We start from the raw sequence: 20,932 nt of genomic DNA on the forward strand, positions 1-20,932 counted from the left end.
ACTTGACGGCCCAAAACCATAGAGCGGGGACGCTAGAGGGACCGGGACCGGGTACCGCCTCCTGCTGGCAGAAGCGGAAGTGACGTGCCCCTGGTGCTTGCGCCCTACCCGGTGTTTACTGGCCGGGAAGGTCACCCACGTGGGGGTGCGGCTCGGACTCGGTGCGAGATGTTGGGCGCGGTGCCGTCCCCGGGGCTTACCGGGCGGCGCTCGGCGCTGGCGGCTCTGGGGGCCGCGGCCGCCGTGCTCAGGCCCTTCCTGTGCGGCCTCCCCGGCTGCCGAGCTCTCCGGCGCGGCCTGGGCCAGGTGCCGCGGCAGCACCCGGACTCCGGGCTCCAGCTGCGGCTCCCGGAGGCGGCCGAGGCGGCGCGGCTGGTTCTGGAGAGGGCGCGGCCCTCCCCCCCGCTGCGCAGGTTCATCGCATGCCCCGACCTGGCCCGCGCCGTGCACGCGAGCCTGGCGTGTGGCCCCGAGCCAGTCGTCCTGGAGTGCGAGCCAGGTAAGCGCCCGGCCGGGCCCCGCGGCCTGCCCGTGTTGCTTCTCACAGCACCGGACACGGAGCCGCTGCGCCGCAGCAGACCTCGCCTTCATGCGCCGGGGCTGGTGCGGCTGGACCCTGCCGTCCCAGCGGAAGGGGCGGCTCGGGTCGCTGGGGAGGGGGCTGGGAAACGCAGCTTGTGTAAGTGCTGCTTAAAAACCTGTCAGCGTCTGCGGCAGGCAGGCAGGCTGGGTTTGAACCTTTAAAACGTGTCGGCTGGGCCTCGTCAGCTCTGGAGGAGCCACCGCGAGACAGGGCCCCAGCCTAGCGGGGAAAGTCAAGGGGTTAGTCTGGGAACGGGGTAACTGCGCTCCAGGTCTTTTATTGTTAGGATCCTGACCGCATCTGGGGGTGGGTAGGAGCCTTTGTGTTAAGGGGACAGTTGGACTTGGTGGCTCATGGTCACGGGGGATTAGATAAAGGGAAACCTTTTAAATGTTCACACGTAAATATGAACTTAATATTTTTGGAATTATCTAAACAAAACAACATAAAACATAATGCTGGGAATAAAGAGTGAAGTGGTGGGTCTTGTCCTGTGTTTTCAGAATTGGTCTAAAATTCTGGGGCTAGAGTGGCAATCTGCACAGCCTGAAAAGATAGTGCGTAGAACTTAAATCTTACTGCATATCTCTGCAAAATTGGCTCTTTAAGCTCTAGTATTTGAAGAGGGATGGTGAGTATAAAGAAATCAGACTTCATTGGTAGTAGTACTGTAGTTTGAATGCTAGAAAGTTCAGTTTCAGTAACACAACAATATCTTGCATCGTTGCTGGAGGGTTATGATTTACACCTTCAGTTTTATTTCAAAAACTGTGTCTTATCACAAGTCCAGCAAATATGGTCTCTGTGTATCCAGACTGCCTTTTTCTTTACGTTGCAACCACAAAGTTCTCAGTTGCTGCTCAGCTGCTCAACAGTAGTAATGCGGATAAAGACTGAAGGTCCATTTAGACTGTCAGAGCTTGAAGAAAAAATTATAGAACAACTGTAGAGATCTCGAGAAATTAGGGAGATCATGTCTGACTACTGTCTAAAGGTCTTATGCTGCAAAAATTTGCACACATGCTTAACTTTACTCACATGTTGCAGACTTAGGGCATAATTCTTTATCTAACCTTCTTCTCCCCCCCCAATATTTAGGTAAACTTATTTTTCTCCTGCTTGAAAGGCGTGTGTGTCAGTTATGTCCTTTGGGAGTCAGTTTTAAATGACAGGGCTAAACAATGATGATTTTTCCAGGTCCTGGAGTCTTGACCCGGACGCTACTCAATGCAGGTGCCCGAGTGGTAGCTCTGGAGAGTGACAGAGCTTTCCTTCCAGAATTACAGGTATGTTTTTTTTGTAAGGGTATCTGAAATTTGCAGTGAGATAGGAAAATGAGAAATTAAATTAAAATCACCCATCTGTTTGAATTGTTTTACCTGTTACAAGTAACACCTAAGATAGATATAAGTTAAAGATGGTAGGAAAAAATATTTTTCTTTTTAAAATTTGTTTACTTTGCACATTTGACAACACTTTGGCTTTCACTGTTTCTCGTATATAGCCAGTCAGTTCCTCCTGTTTGTGCAGGATATCAAGCTGAGGTCTCTCTAAAGAGGGACGTACATAGATTTGTGGCTAATAGTCACCTAAATAATCTTGACTGTGTTTTTAAGCAAGATGTTTTCATGTGGCCTTCAGAAGCTTTGACAAATATTCTTAGCTACTTTCAGTGATTACTTTACCTGATTAAACTTTTGTCCTGGATCCTGCAGTTGACTCCAAGCATGTACACTCTTGAGCCCATGATTTTAAGTGGGGCGTTGCGTGGACCGGAGGTCTACTGATTTGGAGCTTTTTTTTGCTGTTTCAAAGAGACTGAGATTTGGGAGCCAAGATTCCTGCATGTTTCCAGCTCTGCTATCAACTTGGCATGAGCATGAGCAACTTATATAACTTCTTTGCGTATATTCATTTTTAGTTGTTTTTCATCTAGGTATTGAGAGACTTAATTTACAATTACAAATTGCTGTGGGATCTTCAGATAAATATGGCTAATCAAATATTTTTTAAAACTTACCAAAAGTTGCATACGTTTAATAGGTTTCAGAGTAGCAGCCATGTTAGTCTGTATCTGCAAAAAGAACAGGAGTACTTGTGGCATCTTAGAGACTAACAATGGGGCATTACACAAAGTAAAACTATTTCCCCATGCTTATTCTCCCCCCGCCCCCGCGCCTCCCTTCCAGTTCCTCACATCTCCTTGTCAATTGCTGGAAGTTGGCCATTTTCATTACCACTACAAACAGTTCTTTTTGTCTCCTGCTGATAATAGCTCACTTTAACTGATCACTCTCCTTATAGTGTCTATGGCAAAACCCACTGTTTCATGTTCTCTGTGTATATATATATATATATATCTTCGTACTGTATTTTCCACTACATGCATCTGATGAAATGGGCTGTAGCCCACGAAAGCTTATGCTCAAATAAAAAGTTGTTAGTCTCTAAGGTGCCACAAGTACTCCTGTTCTTTTTACAAGTTTAATAGTGCATTCTAAAGTTCCAGTTGAGCAAATGCTAAGTATGTAAAAAAAAAAAAAAAAAAAAAATCTGCCTTGCATCATAAAAGTAGCTGGCCTATATGCAACATTTCAGTAGCTAGCTCTGTGAGCAATGTTTCTTATTTTTAACTAGTATTTACAGAATCCGTTTATTTTAAAGATAATTCATTGTGGTTTTTTTGGTTTTGGATGGAAAAATACATAGGATGTGTCCAAATTATTGGTATTGAAAACTTAAAATTTAACTTCACCATTGCTTTCAGTCTCTGGAGAACAGCCTACATGGACAATTAGAAGTTGTTCATTGTGACTTCTTCAGATTGGATCCTTTGGGCTGTGGATCTATGAAACCACCTGCTATGTACTCTGAGAAACTTTTTGAAAATTTGGGCATCTTGGCAGTTCCTTGGACAGCAGGTAAATCGAAAAGCAACCTAATGTTGGGGTACGTAATTGAGGCCTCAGAGGCAGTTTGGCAGGTGCTTAAAGGCCTTTCTTAATTTTGTGTAAAGGGGATTACAGTAATCTATCTATCTATCTTTAATACAGAGATATGATTCACAGATACTACATGCCCAGTAGGTAATCCTCAATTTTACTTAAGTAGTCTGGCATTTTAGTAAGAGGTAAAACTGTGTATGGTGGGATTTGTAGTTCAAATTGTTTGCATCTCTTTAATGAAGATTCAGACAGACACAAACTGCATTCAGTGGTGGGCCATGCTGTAAGCCAGGGGTCGGCAACCTTTGGCATGCGTGCCAGAGATGGCACGCGTGCCAATTTTTAATGGCACGTGACTGCCTGCTGGGACTCCGCCTACCATTAAAAATCCTGCTGACGCGGCAAGCCACAGGGTCCGCAGTCCTGGGCCGGAGTGCTGACCGAGCGCAGCAAGCCGCTGGCCCCTCCCCCGCCTTCCCCCAGAGCCGTGCTGCCACGCGTGCAGCGCTCTGGGGGCTGGGGCTGCGCAGTCCTGTGGGGCAGCATTTGGCTCCTTGGAGAGGTAAAGATGCTCCCCGCTCATCCGGAGCCCTGCTGTTGCGCGCACATCGCTCTGAGGGGCAGAGTGGGGCTGGGCTGCGCGCGCGGCAGCGGCAGGGCTCCAGATGAGCGGGGAGCCTCATGGTAAGGGAGCTGGGGGGGGCAGTCAAGGGATAGGGAGCAAGGTGGGTTGGATGGGGAGGTGGTTAGGGGTGGGGGTCTCTGGAGGGGGCAGTCAGGGAGCGGGGAGGGGGTTTGGATGGGGCATGGGAGTCCCGGGGTCTGTTTGGGGGGTGGATAGGGGTCAGGGCAGTCAGGGGACAGGGAGCAAGGAGGGTCCTGGGGGAGCAGTTAGGGTGGGTGGGGGAGTCTCTGGAGGAGGTGGTCAGGGGACAAGGAGCTGGGGGAGTTGGATGAGTCAGGAGTTCTTGGGGGGCTGTCAGGAGGCAGGGGTGTGGAGAGGGGTTGGGGCAGGCAGGGAGCGGGGGGGTTTCTATGGGTCCAGAGTTCTGGGGGTCCTATCAGGGGGCGGGGAGCGGTTAGATAGGCATGGGAGTCCAGGGGGTCTGTCTGGGTGCAGGGGTGTGGATAAGGGTTGGGGCAGTCAGGGGACAGGTAGGGGGTAGGATCCTAGGGGGTCAGTCAGGGGACAAGGGGCAGGGAGGCTTAGATAGGGGGTAGGATCCCAGGAGGGGGTAGTCAGTACAAGGAGTGGTTGGGGGTTCGGGAGGGGCAGTCACCCAGCCCTCTGCCCTGAGCCTTGACCCCCCACACACACCCAGGCCCCTGCCCTGAGCCCTGCACCCCCACGCCCCCCCCCCCCGGCCCATGCCCATAGCCCTGTACCACCCAGCCCTCTGTTGACTCCTTCACCCCCCCCCATGACCCCAGCCCTGACTCTGGCACCCCCACACGTACCCAGCCCCCCTACCCTGACACCTGCACCCCCTCACATGTCCCCAGCCCTCTGCCCTGACTCTTGCACCCTCCACATCCCCAGCCCCCCCACATCCCATGCACCCCGCACATCCTCATCCCCACCCCGAGCACCAAACGGGAGTCACATTCCCACCTGCACCCCTCACATCAAATGGGAGCTGCCTAGGTAAGTGCCCCCACACCCAAAGCTCCTGCCCCAACCCTGAGCCCCCTCCTTCATTCTAGCTCCTAGCCAGACCCTTCACCCTCAGCCCTGTGCTCAGTGCACTCCCACCCTCAGCTTAGTGCAGAGAGAGGAAGAGAATGGGTCAGAACTAGGGAGAAGTTAGGTACCCACTGTATGTGGGCAGGGCCGGGACCCCAGACCAGCAGCGGGCTGAGCGGGATCCCGGCTGGCAGGAGCCAGAGGATGGAACCCCTGAGCAGCAGTGGACTGAGCAGCTCAGCCTACAGCCGGTCTGGGGTCCCTGCTGCCGGCCCCGCACAGCCCGCTGCTGGTCTGGGGTTCTGCTGCCAGACCCTTCCCAGCTGGGGTCCCAGCCGCAGGCCCCATTCAGCCCACTGGCGGCCTAGGTGAACGGAATCCCAGGCCGGTGGCGTAAGATCAATATTTTAATTTAATTTTAAATGAAGCTTCTTAAACATTTTGAAAACCTTGTTTATTTTACAATACAACACTAGTTTGTTATATTATATATAGACTTGTAGAGAGAGACCTTAAAAAAAACATTAAAATGTATTACCGGCACGCGAAACCTTAAATTAGAGTGAATAAATTAAAACTCGGCACGCCACTTCTGAAAGGTTGCCAACCCCTGGAGTAAGCCATACCTGAGCAACAAAATCAGTAAATACATTCAGATTAAAATAATGCTTGCTCTCGTGTTTGTAACTTACACTTTAGTGTTGTTGAGGTTGTGCAATACATATTTGAAAATTCAAAGATACCTTTGCTCATTTTCAAAACAGATGTTCCTGTAAAAATTATTGGATTCCTTCCGCAAAAAAAGGAAAGAAACACTCTTTGGAAGTTTATCTTTGTCATGTATGAACGCAGTTCCATATACAGATATGGAAGAATAGAACTGAACATGTTTGTTAGTGAAAAAGAGTACAAGGTATGTTTAAGTACAAGAGATTTCACTGATTAATAAAGAGAAGCTGATGCTTCATTAAAAACTCTAGAACATTCTTTTTAGAGGCATTTTGTCCATGTGTAGCTTTAAAAATGTTCTTTCTTTTTATTTACTTAAGGATATTTTTCTAACAAAAGGGAGAGAGACTGTCTCTCTGCTGCTTGCTCTTCCTGAAGGAATGTTTGTCTGTAATAACACAGTTTGTTTTAAGGAAAATGAGTGTCACAAATTAAAGTGCTCTTCATGTGAGGGACAGTCATAGAAGTAGATATATTGAAGACATCCTAGTGCCTGATGGAAAACCAACACTACACTTCTGTTGTATATTTTTTAATGCAATAACAGTAGTTCCCAGACATTTTCATGCTGTGACTCCCTTTAGGATCACCTCTGTTGATGCAGCCCCCTCCCCTGGTGCTTAGCATTTAGATTGGCTTTGCACAAATGAATACTTTTTTATCTTAACAGTCTACTTTGAAAATTATCGGGGGATGGGGTTGAGGTTGACCACCAGAACAAAAAAAAAAGGATAGGCAACTGGTAGCTCTGGAGCCACATCCAACTTGGCATCATTTTATTTGGCCTGCCACCCTGTGTGCTGGAAGAGAGGGATCTAGTGATTCCCCCTTTCACCAAAGTCTTAGCAGTTGCCCAAAGTTCTATAAGTCCCAGGGTAAGAACTGGGAAGCGTGGCCCAACACCTTTTAAGCCAGTGGTTCTCAAACTTTTGTACTGGTGACCCCTTTCACATAGCAAGCCTCTATGTGCAACTGCCCTTCTAAATTAAAAACACTTCTTTACATATTTAACATTGTTATAAATGCTGGAGGAAAAGTGGAATTTGGGGTGGAGGCTGACAGCTCGCGAACCCCCATGTAATAACCTCATGACCCCCTGAGGGGTCCTGACGTCCAGTTTGAGAACCCCTATTTTAAGCAGTGGTCCTGTACTAAATCAGTATGGCTGCTGCCAGAGTGGCCTGGACCATTGCTCTGGCTGCATGGTTGCATTGCTGCTGAAATTTGACTGGCTGCCCTCTGTACAAACAGAGGTGTGGCCCAGCAAAATGGTGTTGCAACCCCTGGCACACAGAAAGTCTGTTCCTGTACGGCAGCATACAGGGGAGTCCACCAAGAATTCAACTACTGTTGGCACCAGCTCATGCGCTTTGGGGTACGAGAGAAGAGTCTCTGTTTGAGGGAGACTCAGCATCCTTAAAGTGGGGGTGACACAATCATGGGCTGGAACGTGTCCCTGTCAAGGTGGGGGAACACCAGAATTTGTCTTCCCTGCAAGAAATATCTGAATTTTAACCACTGCTTGTGCTCTTCCAGGGAGCATCTGAGTGAAAGTAATATATTTTCTTTCAGTGGGGACCATGTTCCACTGAGAGACCTGCACCTGTGATTTTCATATCTTTTTTACAAACAAAACCCGCTAAATCTTGATATTTATATCAGGTATTTCTGTAAATGTTAGGATTTCTAAGTGTACCTATGTTTATCCCATATGTTTTTAAATGCTTAATTTGTATTCACTTGTACAATAAGGGGCTCAAATACCACTAAATTTGCAGTTCAGCAGTGATTTTCTTGAATGAAAAAATAATTGGCAAAAAGGGCAGCCCATTTCTTTTAGTGTCACCACTACAGTGTTACTTCCTTACACTAATTTTACCACTCTCTTCATGCAATTTCTGTAACCCTCTCCCCCCAAAATGTCCCCCTCACCCTGATATGAGCTGAATGCCTGTCTTGGATAACTACTGTTGGAATTCACTTCTCTAGGTAGGGGCACATCTGGCTCCCTTTTTTTCAATTGATCATTGCGTCAAATAATTTTATATCTATACTTAAAAATGAAATCACTCCATAATAGATGCATGCACTTCTGTCTTTGCTCAGTTCAGGAATAACTGAAATGTTGGGGTTTTTTTCCTTTCTGGAAGTTGTTTGGCATGTAATATTGAATTGAATTGCCAGGCTTCTTATGAAGGTGCCTTAGAAAACCTTTTTGACATTTATACAATCCATCATCTGGAGTTGTTTTAACAAATTGGCTACGTGATCCTCTTTCTTGGGAATGGTACTAGCTTTAATGTAAAAATGAAATCTATGCAATAACAGTAACATATCCCAAATTTGGGTAATGCTTTGATTCTTGTAGAGGTAGAGTGAATGAGTGGGTATTTTCTTGTCCTTTCATAAGACTCTTTTCGCTCTCAGTAAAGAGGTTAATATAGATGTGATAAGTAGGTAATTTTAAATATTAAAATATTGTACAAAATGAAGTGGTCTTATGGAGGAATCTGTGTTTCTAATGTGTTCGTCTGACAGGGAGGCCTTAAATAATGTGTGGTGCATATTGTGTGAGGTCTAAGCTTGAGCTTGGAGTGGAGCTTAAGTGAGTGGGGCTTGAAATTTTAATCTTAACTTTGAATTTGCTGGCTCTTGAGAACTTAAGTCTAACCTTTCCAGTCACATTTATAAGGATTTTGGAGTGAATGGATATAGAAATAATCTTATTTTTCAACTTTGTTTTTCTGCCAGGTATTGACTGCAAAACCTGGTGAACTAAGGAGTTATCAAGCATTAAGTGTGCTATTTCAAACTGCCTGTGAAATTCAGCTTCTCCACATGGTGAGTATTTTGTACTGTCTATGATGATTACTGAGCTAAATGCTTTTTATAGTAAACAATTAAATTTTCTAAAGCACCACATATTTTTAGTTTTCTGTGTTGAAAATGCTTTTATAAGGGTATCATTATAGTTAATAATCTGTCAACATTTTCTTTCGAACTTTCTGTCTTCAGAATTTGTGATATAAAATGTACTTGTTCACTCTGTTACCCCAGAATTTTTTATTTTTATTTTTTTTACACAAGTGTGATTGAAATGTTAACAATTATTTTTAGTTTAGGTCTAAAACTAGGGTTTTTAAATTTGGAACATCTCTTTTCTAAATTAAAAAGAAGAAACTCAGTAGTGTTAAACTATGGATAGGTTGCTTAAAAAAACAAACCTCCCCCCTCCCCAACAAATGCAGCTTTAAAATGGGATATTTTAAAAGTGGTACTAGGCTTATTTATTTAAAGTTCCTGGGGCACTTTGAATTTCTTGACAGAAGCAATTTTGTGTTTCAGGCTTTCAGAGATTAGCTGAATGCTTTTTTAAGTATTTATTGAAAGGTTTAGTTTGGCATCAAGTGAATAGAAATAACACTCCTACTTTGTGGGCTGATTGAAGTCAACTTCTGCTGACTCAAACCCCTGACCCACACTAATTCTTACTGTTCTGTTCCACTCTCCTCACCCCTAAAAGACTGGCATCAGCTAACCCGTTTGCCTTCGATAGCAGCAAGTCTGTTTCCCACTTGTAGCCAAGGCATGGTACTGTAATGCATTTGACTCTGGCTTGCGCTTTTACTGGAGGATGGAGAGGTAGAAAAGGAGATTCAGGCACCAGGGAGGAGGGATGATCTTGTGGTTGGAGCTTTGCATCGGGACCTGGGATATCTGGGTTCAGTTCCTGCCTCTGATACAGATTGTGAACTTGTTCAAGGTCACTCAAATCTTTGTGCTTCACTTCCCATCTGTAAAATGGAAATATTTCTGACCTACCTCACAGGCTATGACCATACAGTCATAAATGTTTGGGAGATGCTCAGATACAATAGTGATAGGGGCCAGATAAGTACTTAGAACCCATTGGCAGAGAGGTGCATCAGGCATTACGCACAAGAGAGTGTAAGATGGGTGGTAATGAAGGACCCAGTCCAGGATGAACAAGCAGTAGGCAGCTGTAGACAGAACTATAGCATGTATGAATTGGCAGTTGCTGGACATACAAGGGATTCATGCTGGTGTTTTTTTTAGACCTAAGCCAATACAAACATTCATGTATAATTTTGGCTGTAAAAGACCATATTTCAAAAGGTGGGAAAAACTTGGATATCTGGAGCTGTTTTCTGGAGAAATAATGCTTTTGTCCACAATTTTGCAGCTTTTGGCCCAATTCAGGAAGGTCATTTAAATAGGTGCCTAACTTCAAGCACTCAAGTAGTTCCCCTGAAGTAAATAGGGCTACTCACATGCTTAAGGTTAGGTACATGCTTAAGTAGCTTCCTGATGTCCGTCCCTAATGCGAGTTCGGGTGAATTTTTAATTGAGAGAGGAAAATTAAAACCAGACAAACTGAAAATTCAAAACACCATGTGGCTGTTTATTAACAGGGAAAAAAATCACAACTTGGGCTGGAGAGGAGCACTTTTACCAACTAACAGTACTATTAGGACAAAATACATACACAATTTGAAGCAAGCTATTTACATTCATTAACAAGGAACCAAATACTTAAAAATTAACTGCTCTTTAAAAATCAAGGTAAATACACCAAATTAAACGAACTGTGCGCACATTAACCAAATATTATAAAATACACCAACAATAGCTATTAATACAACAATTCAACTTTTCATATGCTGTATACACACACTTTATACCGAATAACAACAATATACAGTTCTGCAGAAGAGACTAAGTAAAGCACAGAGTATTCACAAAAAATGAGAAAGCAAGTACCGTATTCCAGGTACAGCTGACCAGCAGTACAGACACCAGAAGCATACCGAATCCGTAGAAGACAACTTCGAAAAATAAATGTCACGTCCCGAGCCGGCTATATCCGGAAGAGACCCCTGGCAGAAGGGTTGATCAGGTCCTTCAGTCAGTATGTGGATATTCCTGCAGATTCCGGCACGAGGCATGGTTTTATTCAAAGACTCTTTTACTCGTGTCAAAATCTGATTGGTCCCTAGCTCCTTCACCTTCCAGGTTCCGAGTTGGCGCCCTCTATGTAGATAGAATCTGCACCTGGCACACTAGAAGTTGCACCTGGCACACTAGAAGCTGCACCCAGCACACTAGCATGGTTTTGTAGACAACCCTAATCTGACCATTTGAACTGAACTACGATTGGTCAGATTGGATCCCTTTGCTCACGGCACGCTGGTATTATGCACACAGCACTAGCCTGACCCCTAGGTGACCAGGCAAAAAAAGCGGGAAAATGCAAACGGCACTATAATGTTGCACACTGCACCTTAAGATAGCACACAGCACCACGGTGTTGCATACGGTACCAGTGTGACCTCTAGATGACTGACAATTGGCCATACAGACACCATGTTAGAATAGAGGCCTTAGGGCCACGACACTTGAATCTTAAAAAAATATATGAAGCCGTGACAAAATATTTTAAACTTCAACTTTTTTTTTTCCCCTCCCAGGAACCTTGGTCCTCATTTTTGACTAATTCAAAAACCAGGGGACTTGCAATACCGAAGAGCGTGGTAAGATCAACACGTATGGTCTCATTCTTTAGAGATGCTGTCAAACAATTTAGGCTCAAATTTTAGATTTTGGGGGTTTTAATTGCATTACAAATTTTGATAAGAAAATTCATAAATTCCCTTTATTTAATTGAAATGTTTTTTATTTAAATACTCCCTTTCATTATAGGAAATTCAGGCACAATGTGCTCTGTGCATAAGAAGTAGGAAGTGGTTTATTAACAAAAGTCAAACTGAACCCAACTAGTATCTTTTTATTAACCAAGATGACAGAAATGCAGAAGACAGAATAAATGGGAAAAGAAGAAAATGAGACCTTTTGAAGGGACAATTGGGTCAAGGATCATCTCTTTTAAAAAAAAAAATAGTTTGTTACATGCTAGTAATAACTCCTTAGATTAGCAAAACAGAATTGAAAAAAAATCAAAATCCACTTTTGCATCTAATGTTTTGTGTAATATTTGTATTTCACTCAGGTTGGATGATGAAAATAGACTGTTCAATTGCAAATTCATGTTCTCATGCTAGCACAATTATGCAAAATTTGGGCTATAGATATAATAGTTTAAATTGTCAGGGACAATGTTTAAATTGAAACAAAATCCTGACGTTTAAAAAAAATAAAGGCATTTCTGTCACTTTTTATAGAACTTTGGTATTAAAACTCAGCAGTATATTACATTGCCCAATTATGTCTCTCTTTAATCTAAGATTTTAGCAATAAACCCCATAAAGGTCTCAGTTTTTGGTAATACTGAATGTTATTTTGAATTTTTTGATTATATCATATTTGACAGCTTTATAGACTCATCAGATGTCACCATAATTACAGCATAGGTCATGTGAAGTGACACTTCAGGTGATGGCTGCACACCAGATCAATTGTATAAGATACATTAAGATCGCTTCATAGAGTCTGGGGAATTAGAGATGGAAAACATCTATTGGGTCATATATCTGTTTCTGCCAGTACAAAACTATCTTTATCTTTTAAGGATAAAAAGTTCTTCATACACGTCTCAGATCGGAGGACAGTCTTAACAAATGTTACACAACAGTATTCCATATTTGTCCAAAAGACAGATAATTAATGAGAGTTAGATTCAAATTTTTCAAGGGTAGAAAGGACCATTATGATTATTTAATGTAACCTCTTGCATAACACAGGCCAAAATAACCTCATCTGAAAATTTCCTCATCAAGCCTATAACTTATGTTTGAGCAATAGCATATCTTTTAGAAAAATAGCCAGTCTTGATTTAGAGACTCAAAGTGATGTAAAATCCACCATCAGTGGTTAATTATCTTCACTGTTAAAAAAAAGAATTGCACATTATTATTAGTTTGTATTTATCTAGCTTCGAGTGCCAACCATTGGATCTCATTATGCCTTTCTCTGCTAACTAAAAGAGTGGTTTACTTTGAGAAGTCTTTCCCTGTGATTTAAAGAAATACACTATTTTTATCAAGGAAATGCAATCTTAACTATGACCTATTTTCATTAACTTTTTTTGTTGTTGCAGCTGCTGCCAAACGACCACTTATGTTTAGTACGAATGACCCCACGGAGGCATTTATTTACAGGTGGCATGACAACCACAAATTCATCTACTTTTATTCATATGGTAAAACAGTGTCTTGCTAAACGCAAGTCTAAACTAATTGATAGACTTAAGTAAGTATATGGAAAAGTTATATTACAGTTTTTCACAGACAAATGACTGAAGGGTTTAGGACAATTTAGTAGTGTTTTGATCTTGAAGGATTATTCTTTACAGTCCAAATACAGTTTAGTATTCCTTTAATTCTATACCAATACATGCAGAATAAGCTTACAGTTGCTCAAAATACTCTGTGATTGAAAATGAGGATTTTGGCAACAAATTAAAAATTACTCTGCCATTTGTAGGGCTAAGTAATTGCATACTGTAAATACTTATTTTTTAAATGCAGACATACTTGCCAGTATTTCTTTTTCTTGCATAAATGTATTCTCAAATGCAGTTTGCAATCATGCATGAGACTATTAAGTTGCATATCAAAATCAGCATTGCCAACCAACAACTCTGTAGCTGGATATTTTATAACACACAAAACTATATAATGGAACTAGTTTAGAAGAGAGGTTCCTGTGTTTGTTCTAAAAGAGATTGGGAGATAATGTAGTCTGGAAATTATTAAATTTTATAAATCATGCTAGCTTCTTGCACATTAAAAGATTTTCTTCTCTGTCAATTTATTAACAAGTTTCTTTGCCCGGCTTTGTTTCTGTAAATGCTCTTTAAAATATTTGGGTTTCAAATTATATTTTTGGGTTTGTATATAAATCTGAATTTCAACAAGATATTCTACATAATGCTGCATTAAAATACTTTAGAAAAGTAATTAGCTAAACATATTGTATTATGGTGTGCAGGCATGCACTAGTCCCTGAACGACAGGGTGGAGCCAACACCTGGGGTAAAATTGAGGAGGCCCTATCCTGGCCTCGGGCTGGGCTATATGAACAGGAAGAGGGAGCTCAGAGAGAGCGAAGTGGAAGCTATGCAGGCTGTGGTGTATGGTGGGTTCTTTCCTCTCAGGTTCTAGGACACTAGTCCAATTAGTGTCTGTGTGGGAACAGAAGCAGGATTCAGAGGTGAGGGCCTTATGAACTGTTTGTTTGAATTGCTCCTGTCCTGAGCCTTATTAAAAGAGGATATGCTCTTCTGTTAATTTGTGCTGGCTTTTCTGTGCCCCTGAAAAAGTGAATCTGTTGCTGTCAAGCAGGTGAATGAAGGTGGGCACTCCCACAGTGCAACACTGGGCTGCAACGGGGCAGACAGGGACTGCCCCACCTTTACATATGGATTAAAAACTGTATCACTGATAATGGTTAAAAAGAATCATCATTAGGGCTGTCAAGCGATTAAAAAATTAATTGCAATTAATCGCACTGTTAAACAATAATAGAATACCATTTATTTAAATTTTTTTTAATGTTTTCTACATTTTCAAATATATTGATTTAATTACAATACAGAATACAAAGTGTACAGTGCTCATTTTATATTTATTTTTCATTACAAATATTTGCACTGTAAAAAAACAATAAATTTTTCAATTCGCCTAATACAAGTACTCTTTATCATGAAAGTTGAACTTACAAATGTAGAATTACGTACAAAAAAACTGCATTCAAAAACAAAACAAAATAACCTAAAATTTTAGAGCCTGCAAGTACACGCAGTCCTTTTTCTTCAGCCAGTTGCTCAGACAAACAAGTTTGTTTACATTTGCAGGTGATAATGCTGTTCGCTTCTTATTTACAGTGTCACCTGAAAGTGAGAGCAGGCATTTGCATGGCACTGTTGTAGCCGGCATTGCAAGATATTTACGTGCCAGATGTGCTAAAGCAGGGTTTCTCAGACTTCTGTACTGGTGACCCCTTTCACACAGCAAACCTCTGAGTGTGACCCCTCTTATACATTAAAAATGCTTTTTAATATAATTAATATCATTATAAATGCTGGAGGCAAAGCGGGGTTTGTGGTGGAGGGTGGTAGCTCGAGACCCCCCATGTAATAACCTTGCGACCCCTGAGGGGTCCCGACCCCCAGTTTGAGAATCTCTGCACAAAAGATTCATATGTCCCTTCTTTCTTCAACCACCATTCCAGGGGACATGTGTCTAGGCTCATGATGGGTGCTGCTCAATAACAGTCCAAAGCAGTGCGGACCGACGCATGTTCTTTTTCATTATCTGAGTCAGGTGCCACCAGCACGAGGTTAACAAGGGGTTGATTTTTGGTGGTTTGGGTTCTGTAGTTTCTGCATTGGAGTGTTGCTCTTTTAAGACTTCTGAAAGCATGCTCCACACCTCGTCCCTCTCAGATTTTGGAAGGGACTTCAGATTCTTAACCTTGGGTCGAGTGCTGTAGCTATGTTTAGAAATCTCACTTCGGTACCTTCTTTCTGTTTTGTCAGATCTGCAGTGAAAGTGTTCTTAAACTGAACAACATGTGCTGAGTCATCATCTGAGACTACTGTAACATGAAATATATGGCAGATTGCGGGGAAAACACAGAGCAGGAGACATACAGTTCTCCCCCAAGAAGTTCAGTCACAAATTTAATTAATGCATTATTTGTTTTAATGAGCATCATCAGCATGGAAGCGTGTCCTCTGGAATGGTGGCCGAAGCATAAAAGGGCATACGAATGTTCAGCATATCTGGCACATAAATACCTTGCAATCCCATGAAAATGCCCGTTCTCACTTTCTGGTAATGTTATAAATAAGAAGAGGGCAGCATTATCTACTGTAAATGTAAACAAACTTGTTTGTCTTAGCGATTGGCTGAACAAGAACTAGGACTGAGTGGACTTGTAGGCTCTGAAGTTTTACATTGTTTTGTGTTTGAGTGCAGTTATGTAACAAAAATCTACATTTGTAAGTTACACTTTCACAACAAAGAGATTGCACTACAGTACTTGAATGAAATGAATTGAAAAATACTATTTCTTTTATCATTTTTACGGTGCAAATATTTATGATAAAAATAATATACACTTTGATTTCAGTTACAGCACAGAACACAATATATATGAAAATGTAGAAAAACATTCAAAATTTTTAATAAATTTCAATTGGTATTCTATTGTTTAACACTGCAATTAAAACTGCAGTTAATCATGATTTAATTGTTTAAATCACGATTCATTTTTTTAAATTAATCGCGTGAGTTAACTGATTAATCAACATCCCTAGTAATCATTAATGGGATAGGGTTCTAATGGGAAAATATGTCAAGTTACATTATGCAGAGTGCCGTAGGGATGCCAATTCTAATAACATTTCTGTTAGCGAGTGGGAACCTAGCGTAAACTGAATCACAGAAGGCTAACAAACCCAGAACAATCAAACTCACAGTGCAACATAGAGAAGTTAAACTGTTGAGCTGCGACAAGCAAAATAACCACCAATTTTAGGCTGATCATACAGCAACAACTCTGTTAGTGTGGCTCAACCTTATAACTCCCTTTTCAGGTGAAATTTGGTTCATATGTTCTCAGGGAATAAATAAAAATGGCTGTTTTTTAAGCACAGGCAGACTAGGATAAGATGTTTTTCTAAACAAAATTTAGTAGTGTTTTTGTTGTTGTAACAGCTCTAAGCCCTCAGTAGGAGGTGATGGAAACTTGAAGTTTGGTAGGTCCCTAGGTCATAGATATGCCTTTCAGTACTTAGGTGAAAATTGGTTTTGATCTGAATAATGTTTTTTAAAAAGTAATGCACATGTACGCTGTTTTTAAAAGAAATCTGCCAGCATTACATTGGCATGTCACGTGCATGTGTGGTTTAGCTGAGAGGAAACTTTGAATAGCTGCTCTCACTATTCCATTTGATTTATGTATACATGCAACATGAAGCTGAGTAGATATTGAATTTAATATGTACAAAATACCAAAATCAAAAGTAGACTAAATAAAACACTGTTGAAAATAGATTGCACAGTGCAGCGGGTCAGACTGGATGCCCTAAAGTGGTTTTCTACTATCTAATTTATAAATTAAGCTTTTAAATTATTTGTCAGTTTTGCCTATCAATATTTTTTAGCTTCTCACTGTAAGACATTCAGGTTTCCTTATCCACTGTTACTCCATTTACTCCCTGTGGTGTGGTTATTAGTGTTCTCTTTCCATTCATGGGAAATGAATGCTCCCTCAGAAGGACCAGCCTCTGGTTAACTATTCCAATAAACAAACTGGTTTTTCTTTCATTTGTTGCCAGTGGTTTGTAGTCAGTCTTCTGGTGGGTGGATAATCCCCCCAGCAATATGCTAATGAAGTTCTTTAACTCATTCAGCAAGACTAGTATAAAAGGGTATCATAGATTCCTTCCTTGTAGAGTGTCAAATTGACAGCGTGCTTACTTTCCACTAGCTGCTTATGCCAGAATCTGTAGCTGGCCCTGTGTCTCTTAATTTGCAGCTAATGTGTATTAATAAACATACTTTTTCCTTGCCTTGAAAATAAATGCAGTCAAGATATCTATAGGTACTGTTCAAGGCCTAAATTTGATAGCAGTGAAATAATATGAGTGGGAGAGAGAGTGGATACAGTAAAACAGACCACCTCATGTAGTGGGAGAAAAGGGAGGTGTAATTAAACTCTTCAGACTGTCTTGCCCTCTTAACAAACATGGCTTTCATTGTCCCCAGACATTGGAATCTAAACCCATTCATGCCCTTGGTTCTGTATTATTTCACTTGTACAATGAATGGAGGGGAAAATTCACCACCTGAAAAGTTTGTGATTAAACTCATGAATCTAATGGACAGAGGTCCCTATCATCAGCATTCACAGAAAACAATTGGTGTCACAGGAGGGAAATCTTGACAGTCTGAAATCGAGAGAGAATTGTGCCCAGTGTTGCATCTTACTGTTGTTTTCTTTTTAACTGAAAGAAATGCTAAAATGTGACTGTTTTTTGTAATGTCTTGTGTTTCAGCTCATGGAGTCCAGACAGTGGGAGTAAAATATTAAGGGAGCTGGAAATACCGGAAAACATTATAACAGGCAATTTGTATCCAGAAGAGTACAGACGCCTTTTTGAAGCTATGGAACACTCTAAAGAATTTAGTCAAAGTTGGCTCTATGATGAAGTCTTGGAAAATAACAGGAACATAAATTTCTAAATCTAAACCTGCTGGTTTTGAAACAAATTATTTGTTTCAGTGACTATATTGTGATGCAAATAATAAGAAATGGGCTCAAAATCTTAGAATTCCATCAGTAAAGATTATGTTGTCCCCTGCACAAATCAGAAGATTAAAGTCGCATGAAATGCAATAGCCTGTCTACACAGGGGAAAAAACTGTTTAAACCACGTGTAGGCATGGCAGTTAACAGGTCATTCTGTATGCATGGGATTGAAATCAAACGTTGCATCTTCTCTAGCAGCATAATGGCAACTGTTGTTGCTCTTGGAATATGACATAAAATGTACTGCCTTTGTTGCTACTCTACTGTATATTTGTTATATTTTAAATACTGTGAGACCAAATACTTGTACAATTTGGATTTGGTTGTCAGAATACTTAATTATTATGATTAACTCTTTCACAGTGCCCCAAAATGTTTAGACCCTTTACAAATATAAGACCTATTTTCCTTCTCCCTGGCCTAAGGAACATAGTCTAAAATTAACATGATACAATAATAGTTACGAACAAAGGGGTGAGGAAAAATGGGAGAGTGAAAAACAACAGTAGAATAATATGGGTACTCAGGTTAGTTATATGTGTTTCTTGTTTTAATGTATGCTCTGCATTATCTAGAGCTGATGTGGTGGGGAGAGGGGAAGATTTCATAGTAATTTTTAAAAATTGAAATTTCAAAAGTCAGAAGATGTTGATCACTCTTCTACATACCCTGCCACCCATCCACATGCATATAGGCTTTGCTATCTTATTTGCATCTAAAATTTTTCCACCAGACCTTTAAACATTGTGTAAGCCATGAAAATTCTCTCTTCCCCACAACCTATGCCCTTTATATAATTGTTAAAATGTGTGTTTATTATATGCATATAAGCACAACTCACTAAAATTTTATTCCTAGCCAGAGTACTTGTTTACACTCTCCTCAGCTACTATTCTCCCTCATTAACCAACTCTTTCCTATTTCCCCTGTCCATTTGGTGTTGAGGCTGGTGGGGAGTGGGAGGTGTCAAGGAGTGTTCCTTTAAGTGCTGCTTCAGTCTCTGCTAATGGAGAAGTGTGTCTTAATTCTCCAGGAGGGATGGTAGGAAGCAGTGGCTGGGCCATTATCCCTGCCCTACTACTGCAGTCCCTGCTACTGGAGATAATCTGCGGACAATCTTTTGCAATATTTAAATGCTGAAACTGCTAGAAGGTCTATTTCATGTACTCTCCGTTCCATCCTACAGCATTAACTAAATCCTGGAATAATTCTTGCATATTGGAATTATCTTCCCATTCACACCTTTCCTGACACTTAGATATTATAAGAATCTGTATTTACAAAGTGATCACCGTTACTGAGTTAGCATATAACAGGAGCAATTTAGTTTCTGCTGTAGCAGTAATAGGTGATAACTGAATGTTCTTGCTGATGCAGCCATCCAGCAAGAGTTAATATTGTAACTCCTCCTGTGTGTTTTTTTCTCAGGCATCAAATACCTGGTTCTTGTTGCAGCAAGATATCTGCACTAAATCAAGATGCTAAAGAATAAAGGGGAGATTGTCATTATAGAGTGACTGACTTTTACCTGTGTTATTGATAACACTAAAATATGTGAGCAGTGAATTGGAAAAAATAATTTACTGTCACTCTTAATGCTATTTGTTTACAAAACAATAAGGCAAAGCACACACTCCAGGAGTCGGTACATGGTATAGTGTTTGGAGCAGGGGATTGGGAATTAGGAGATTTGAGTTCTGTTCCTGGCTCTGCCATTTATTCTAACCTTGGACACCTCTTTGTCCCCTTATGTAAAATGGGGAGAATGATGCCTGCCTTTGTAAAGTGAGATCCCAAAAGGTGCAATAAGTGTAAAATACTGGCTTTATAGCAGTCAACTTGGACATAAAAACTGAAGTGTCTATAGCTTCGCTTTAATCTTATGCACTAGCCCATTGTTGCAATGATCTGTTGCTGACTGCCATAGAGCAATGGTATAATGATTATATTGGTCTGTTTAACATTAATATTAGAGTAAATGCAACAACTAAGTGCTCTTTTCTAATTTTTTTTTACCCAGAGTCCATGTGGAGGGATTGTGTATTTATAAAGAAGTCCTTATTCCATACCAGTGTAGTGTCCTTCCAGCACTTTTAAGGCAGCACAGTAGTTGGTGCTTTTGTATATATTCTGGCATATGTGGGCCTTACTTAGTAGCTATTCCACAACAGGATACCAGGGTTACGGTTGGTGAGGATGTAATTGAGTTAATAAGGACAGAAACAGGAGATGCGTCCAACACAAAGCTGGTTGTAATTGTGTGGCAAAGAAGAGAGAGGGCTGTAGTCATGGGACGGTCATATCTGAAATCTTCAGTTTGCAATGGTTACTTAATCCAAACAGCAATTAAAAATGTTTGGTCATCTCTTGAGTATGCCCTTCAAGATGTAATGAGATGAGACTATTGATAGGCATTCTATTGACAAGTTAAACAATATTTCTACTCAGAGGGCTTGAAATACAATGTTGTCTGGTTTGTAAAACAAATCGTCTTTTGGAATGAAAGTTGAATGCTGATCCAGGCACTCTGATTCTTTGCTATGGAGGAGAACCAGCTTCATGTGGAAGTCTGTCTTTATTCCTAACCAGACTGGGTTCAGCATGCTCAGTTACTGGGGAGAAAATATATCCAGATTTTCAGTAGTGTCCTTTGCAGGTGACTGAGGAGCAGTATCAGTGGGCTTAGAAAGAGGA

At 41.3% G+C, this 20,932-nt stretch overlaps 2 protein-coding genes across 3 annotated transcripts in view; both read left to right on the forward strand.

Moving 5' to 3' along the window:
- Positions 1 to 20,932, forward strand: part of LOC127049534 (uncharacterized) — a 219,596-nt gene that overhangs the window by 21,262 nt on the left and 177,402 nt on the right. The window lies entirely within an intron of this gene.
- On the forward strand, positions 65 to 19,101 carry TFB2M (transcription factor B2, mitochondrial). The gene is made up of 8 exons (XM_050950438.1): positions 65 to 499; positions 1,781 to 1,869; positions 3,351 to 3,504; positions 5,977 to 6,125; positions 8,693 to 8,782; positions 11,431 to 11,493; positions 13,017 to 13,168; positions 17,985 to 19,101. The coding sequence occupies exons 1-8, from the start codon at positions 169 to 171 to the stop codon at positions 18,169 to 18,171; spliced, it is 1,215 nt and encodes a 404-aa protein (XP_050806395.1). The 5' UTR covers positions 65 to 168; the 3' UTR covers positions 18,172 to 19,101.

The sequence above is a fragment of the Gopherus flavomarginatus genome, chromosome 4, assembly GCF_025201925.1.
Source record: "Gopherus flavomarginatus isolate rGopFla2 chromosome 4, rGopFla2.mat.asm, whole genome shotgun sequence".
In the NCBI taxonomy this organism is placed as follows: Eukaryota; Metazoa; Chordata; order Testudines; family Testudinidae; genus Gopherus; species Gopherus flavomarginatus.

Bases quoted from the DNA above. Each gene is read 5' to 3' on its own strand.
- TFB2M (XM_050950438.1), top strand. From the start codon at position 169: ATGTTGGGCGCGGTGCCGTCCCCGGGGCTTACCGGGCGGCGCTCGGCG. The intron at 1,870-3,350 runs GTATGTTTTTTT...CATTGCTTTCAG, and splicing joins CTTTCCTTCCAGAATTACAG to TCTCTGGAGAACAGCCTACA. The intron at 13,169-17,984 runs GTAAGTATATGG...CTTGTGTTTCAG, and splicing joins AAACTAATTGATAGACTTAA to CTCATGGAGTCCAGACAGTG.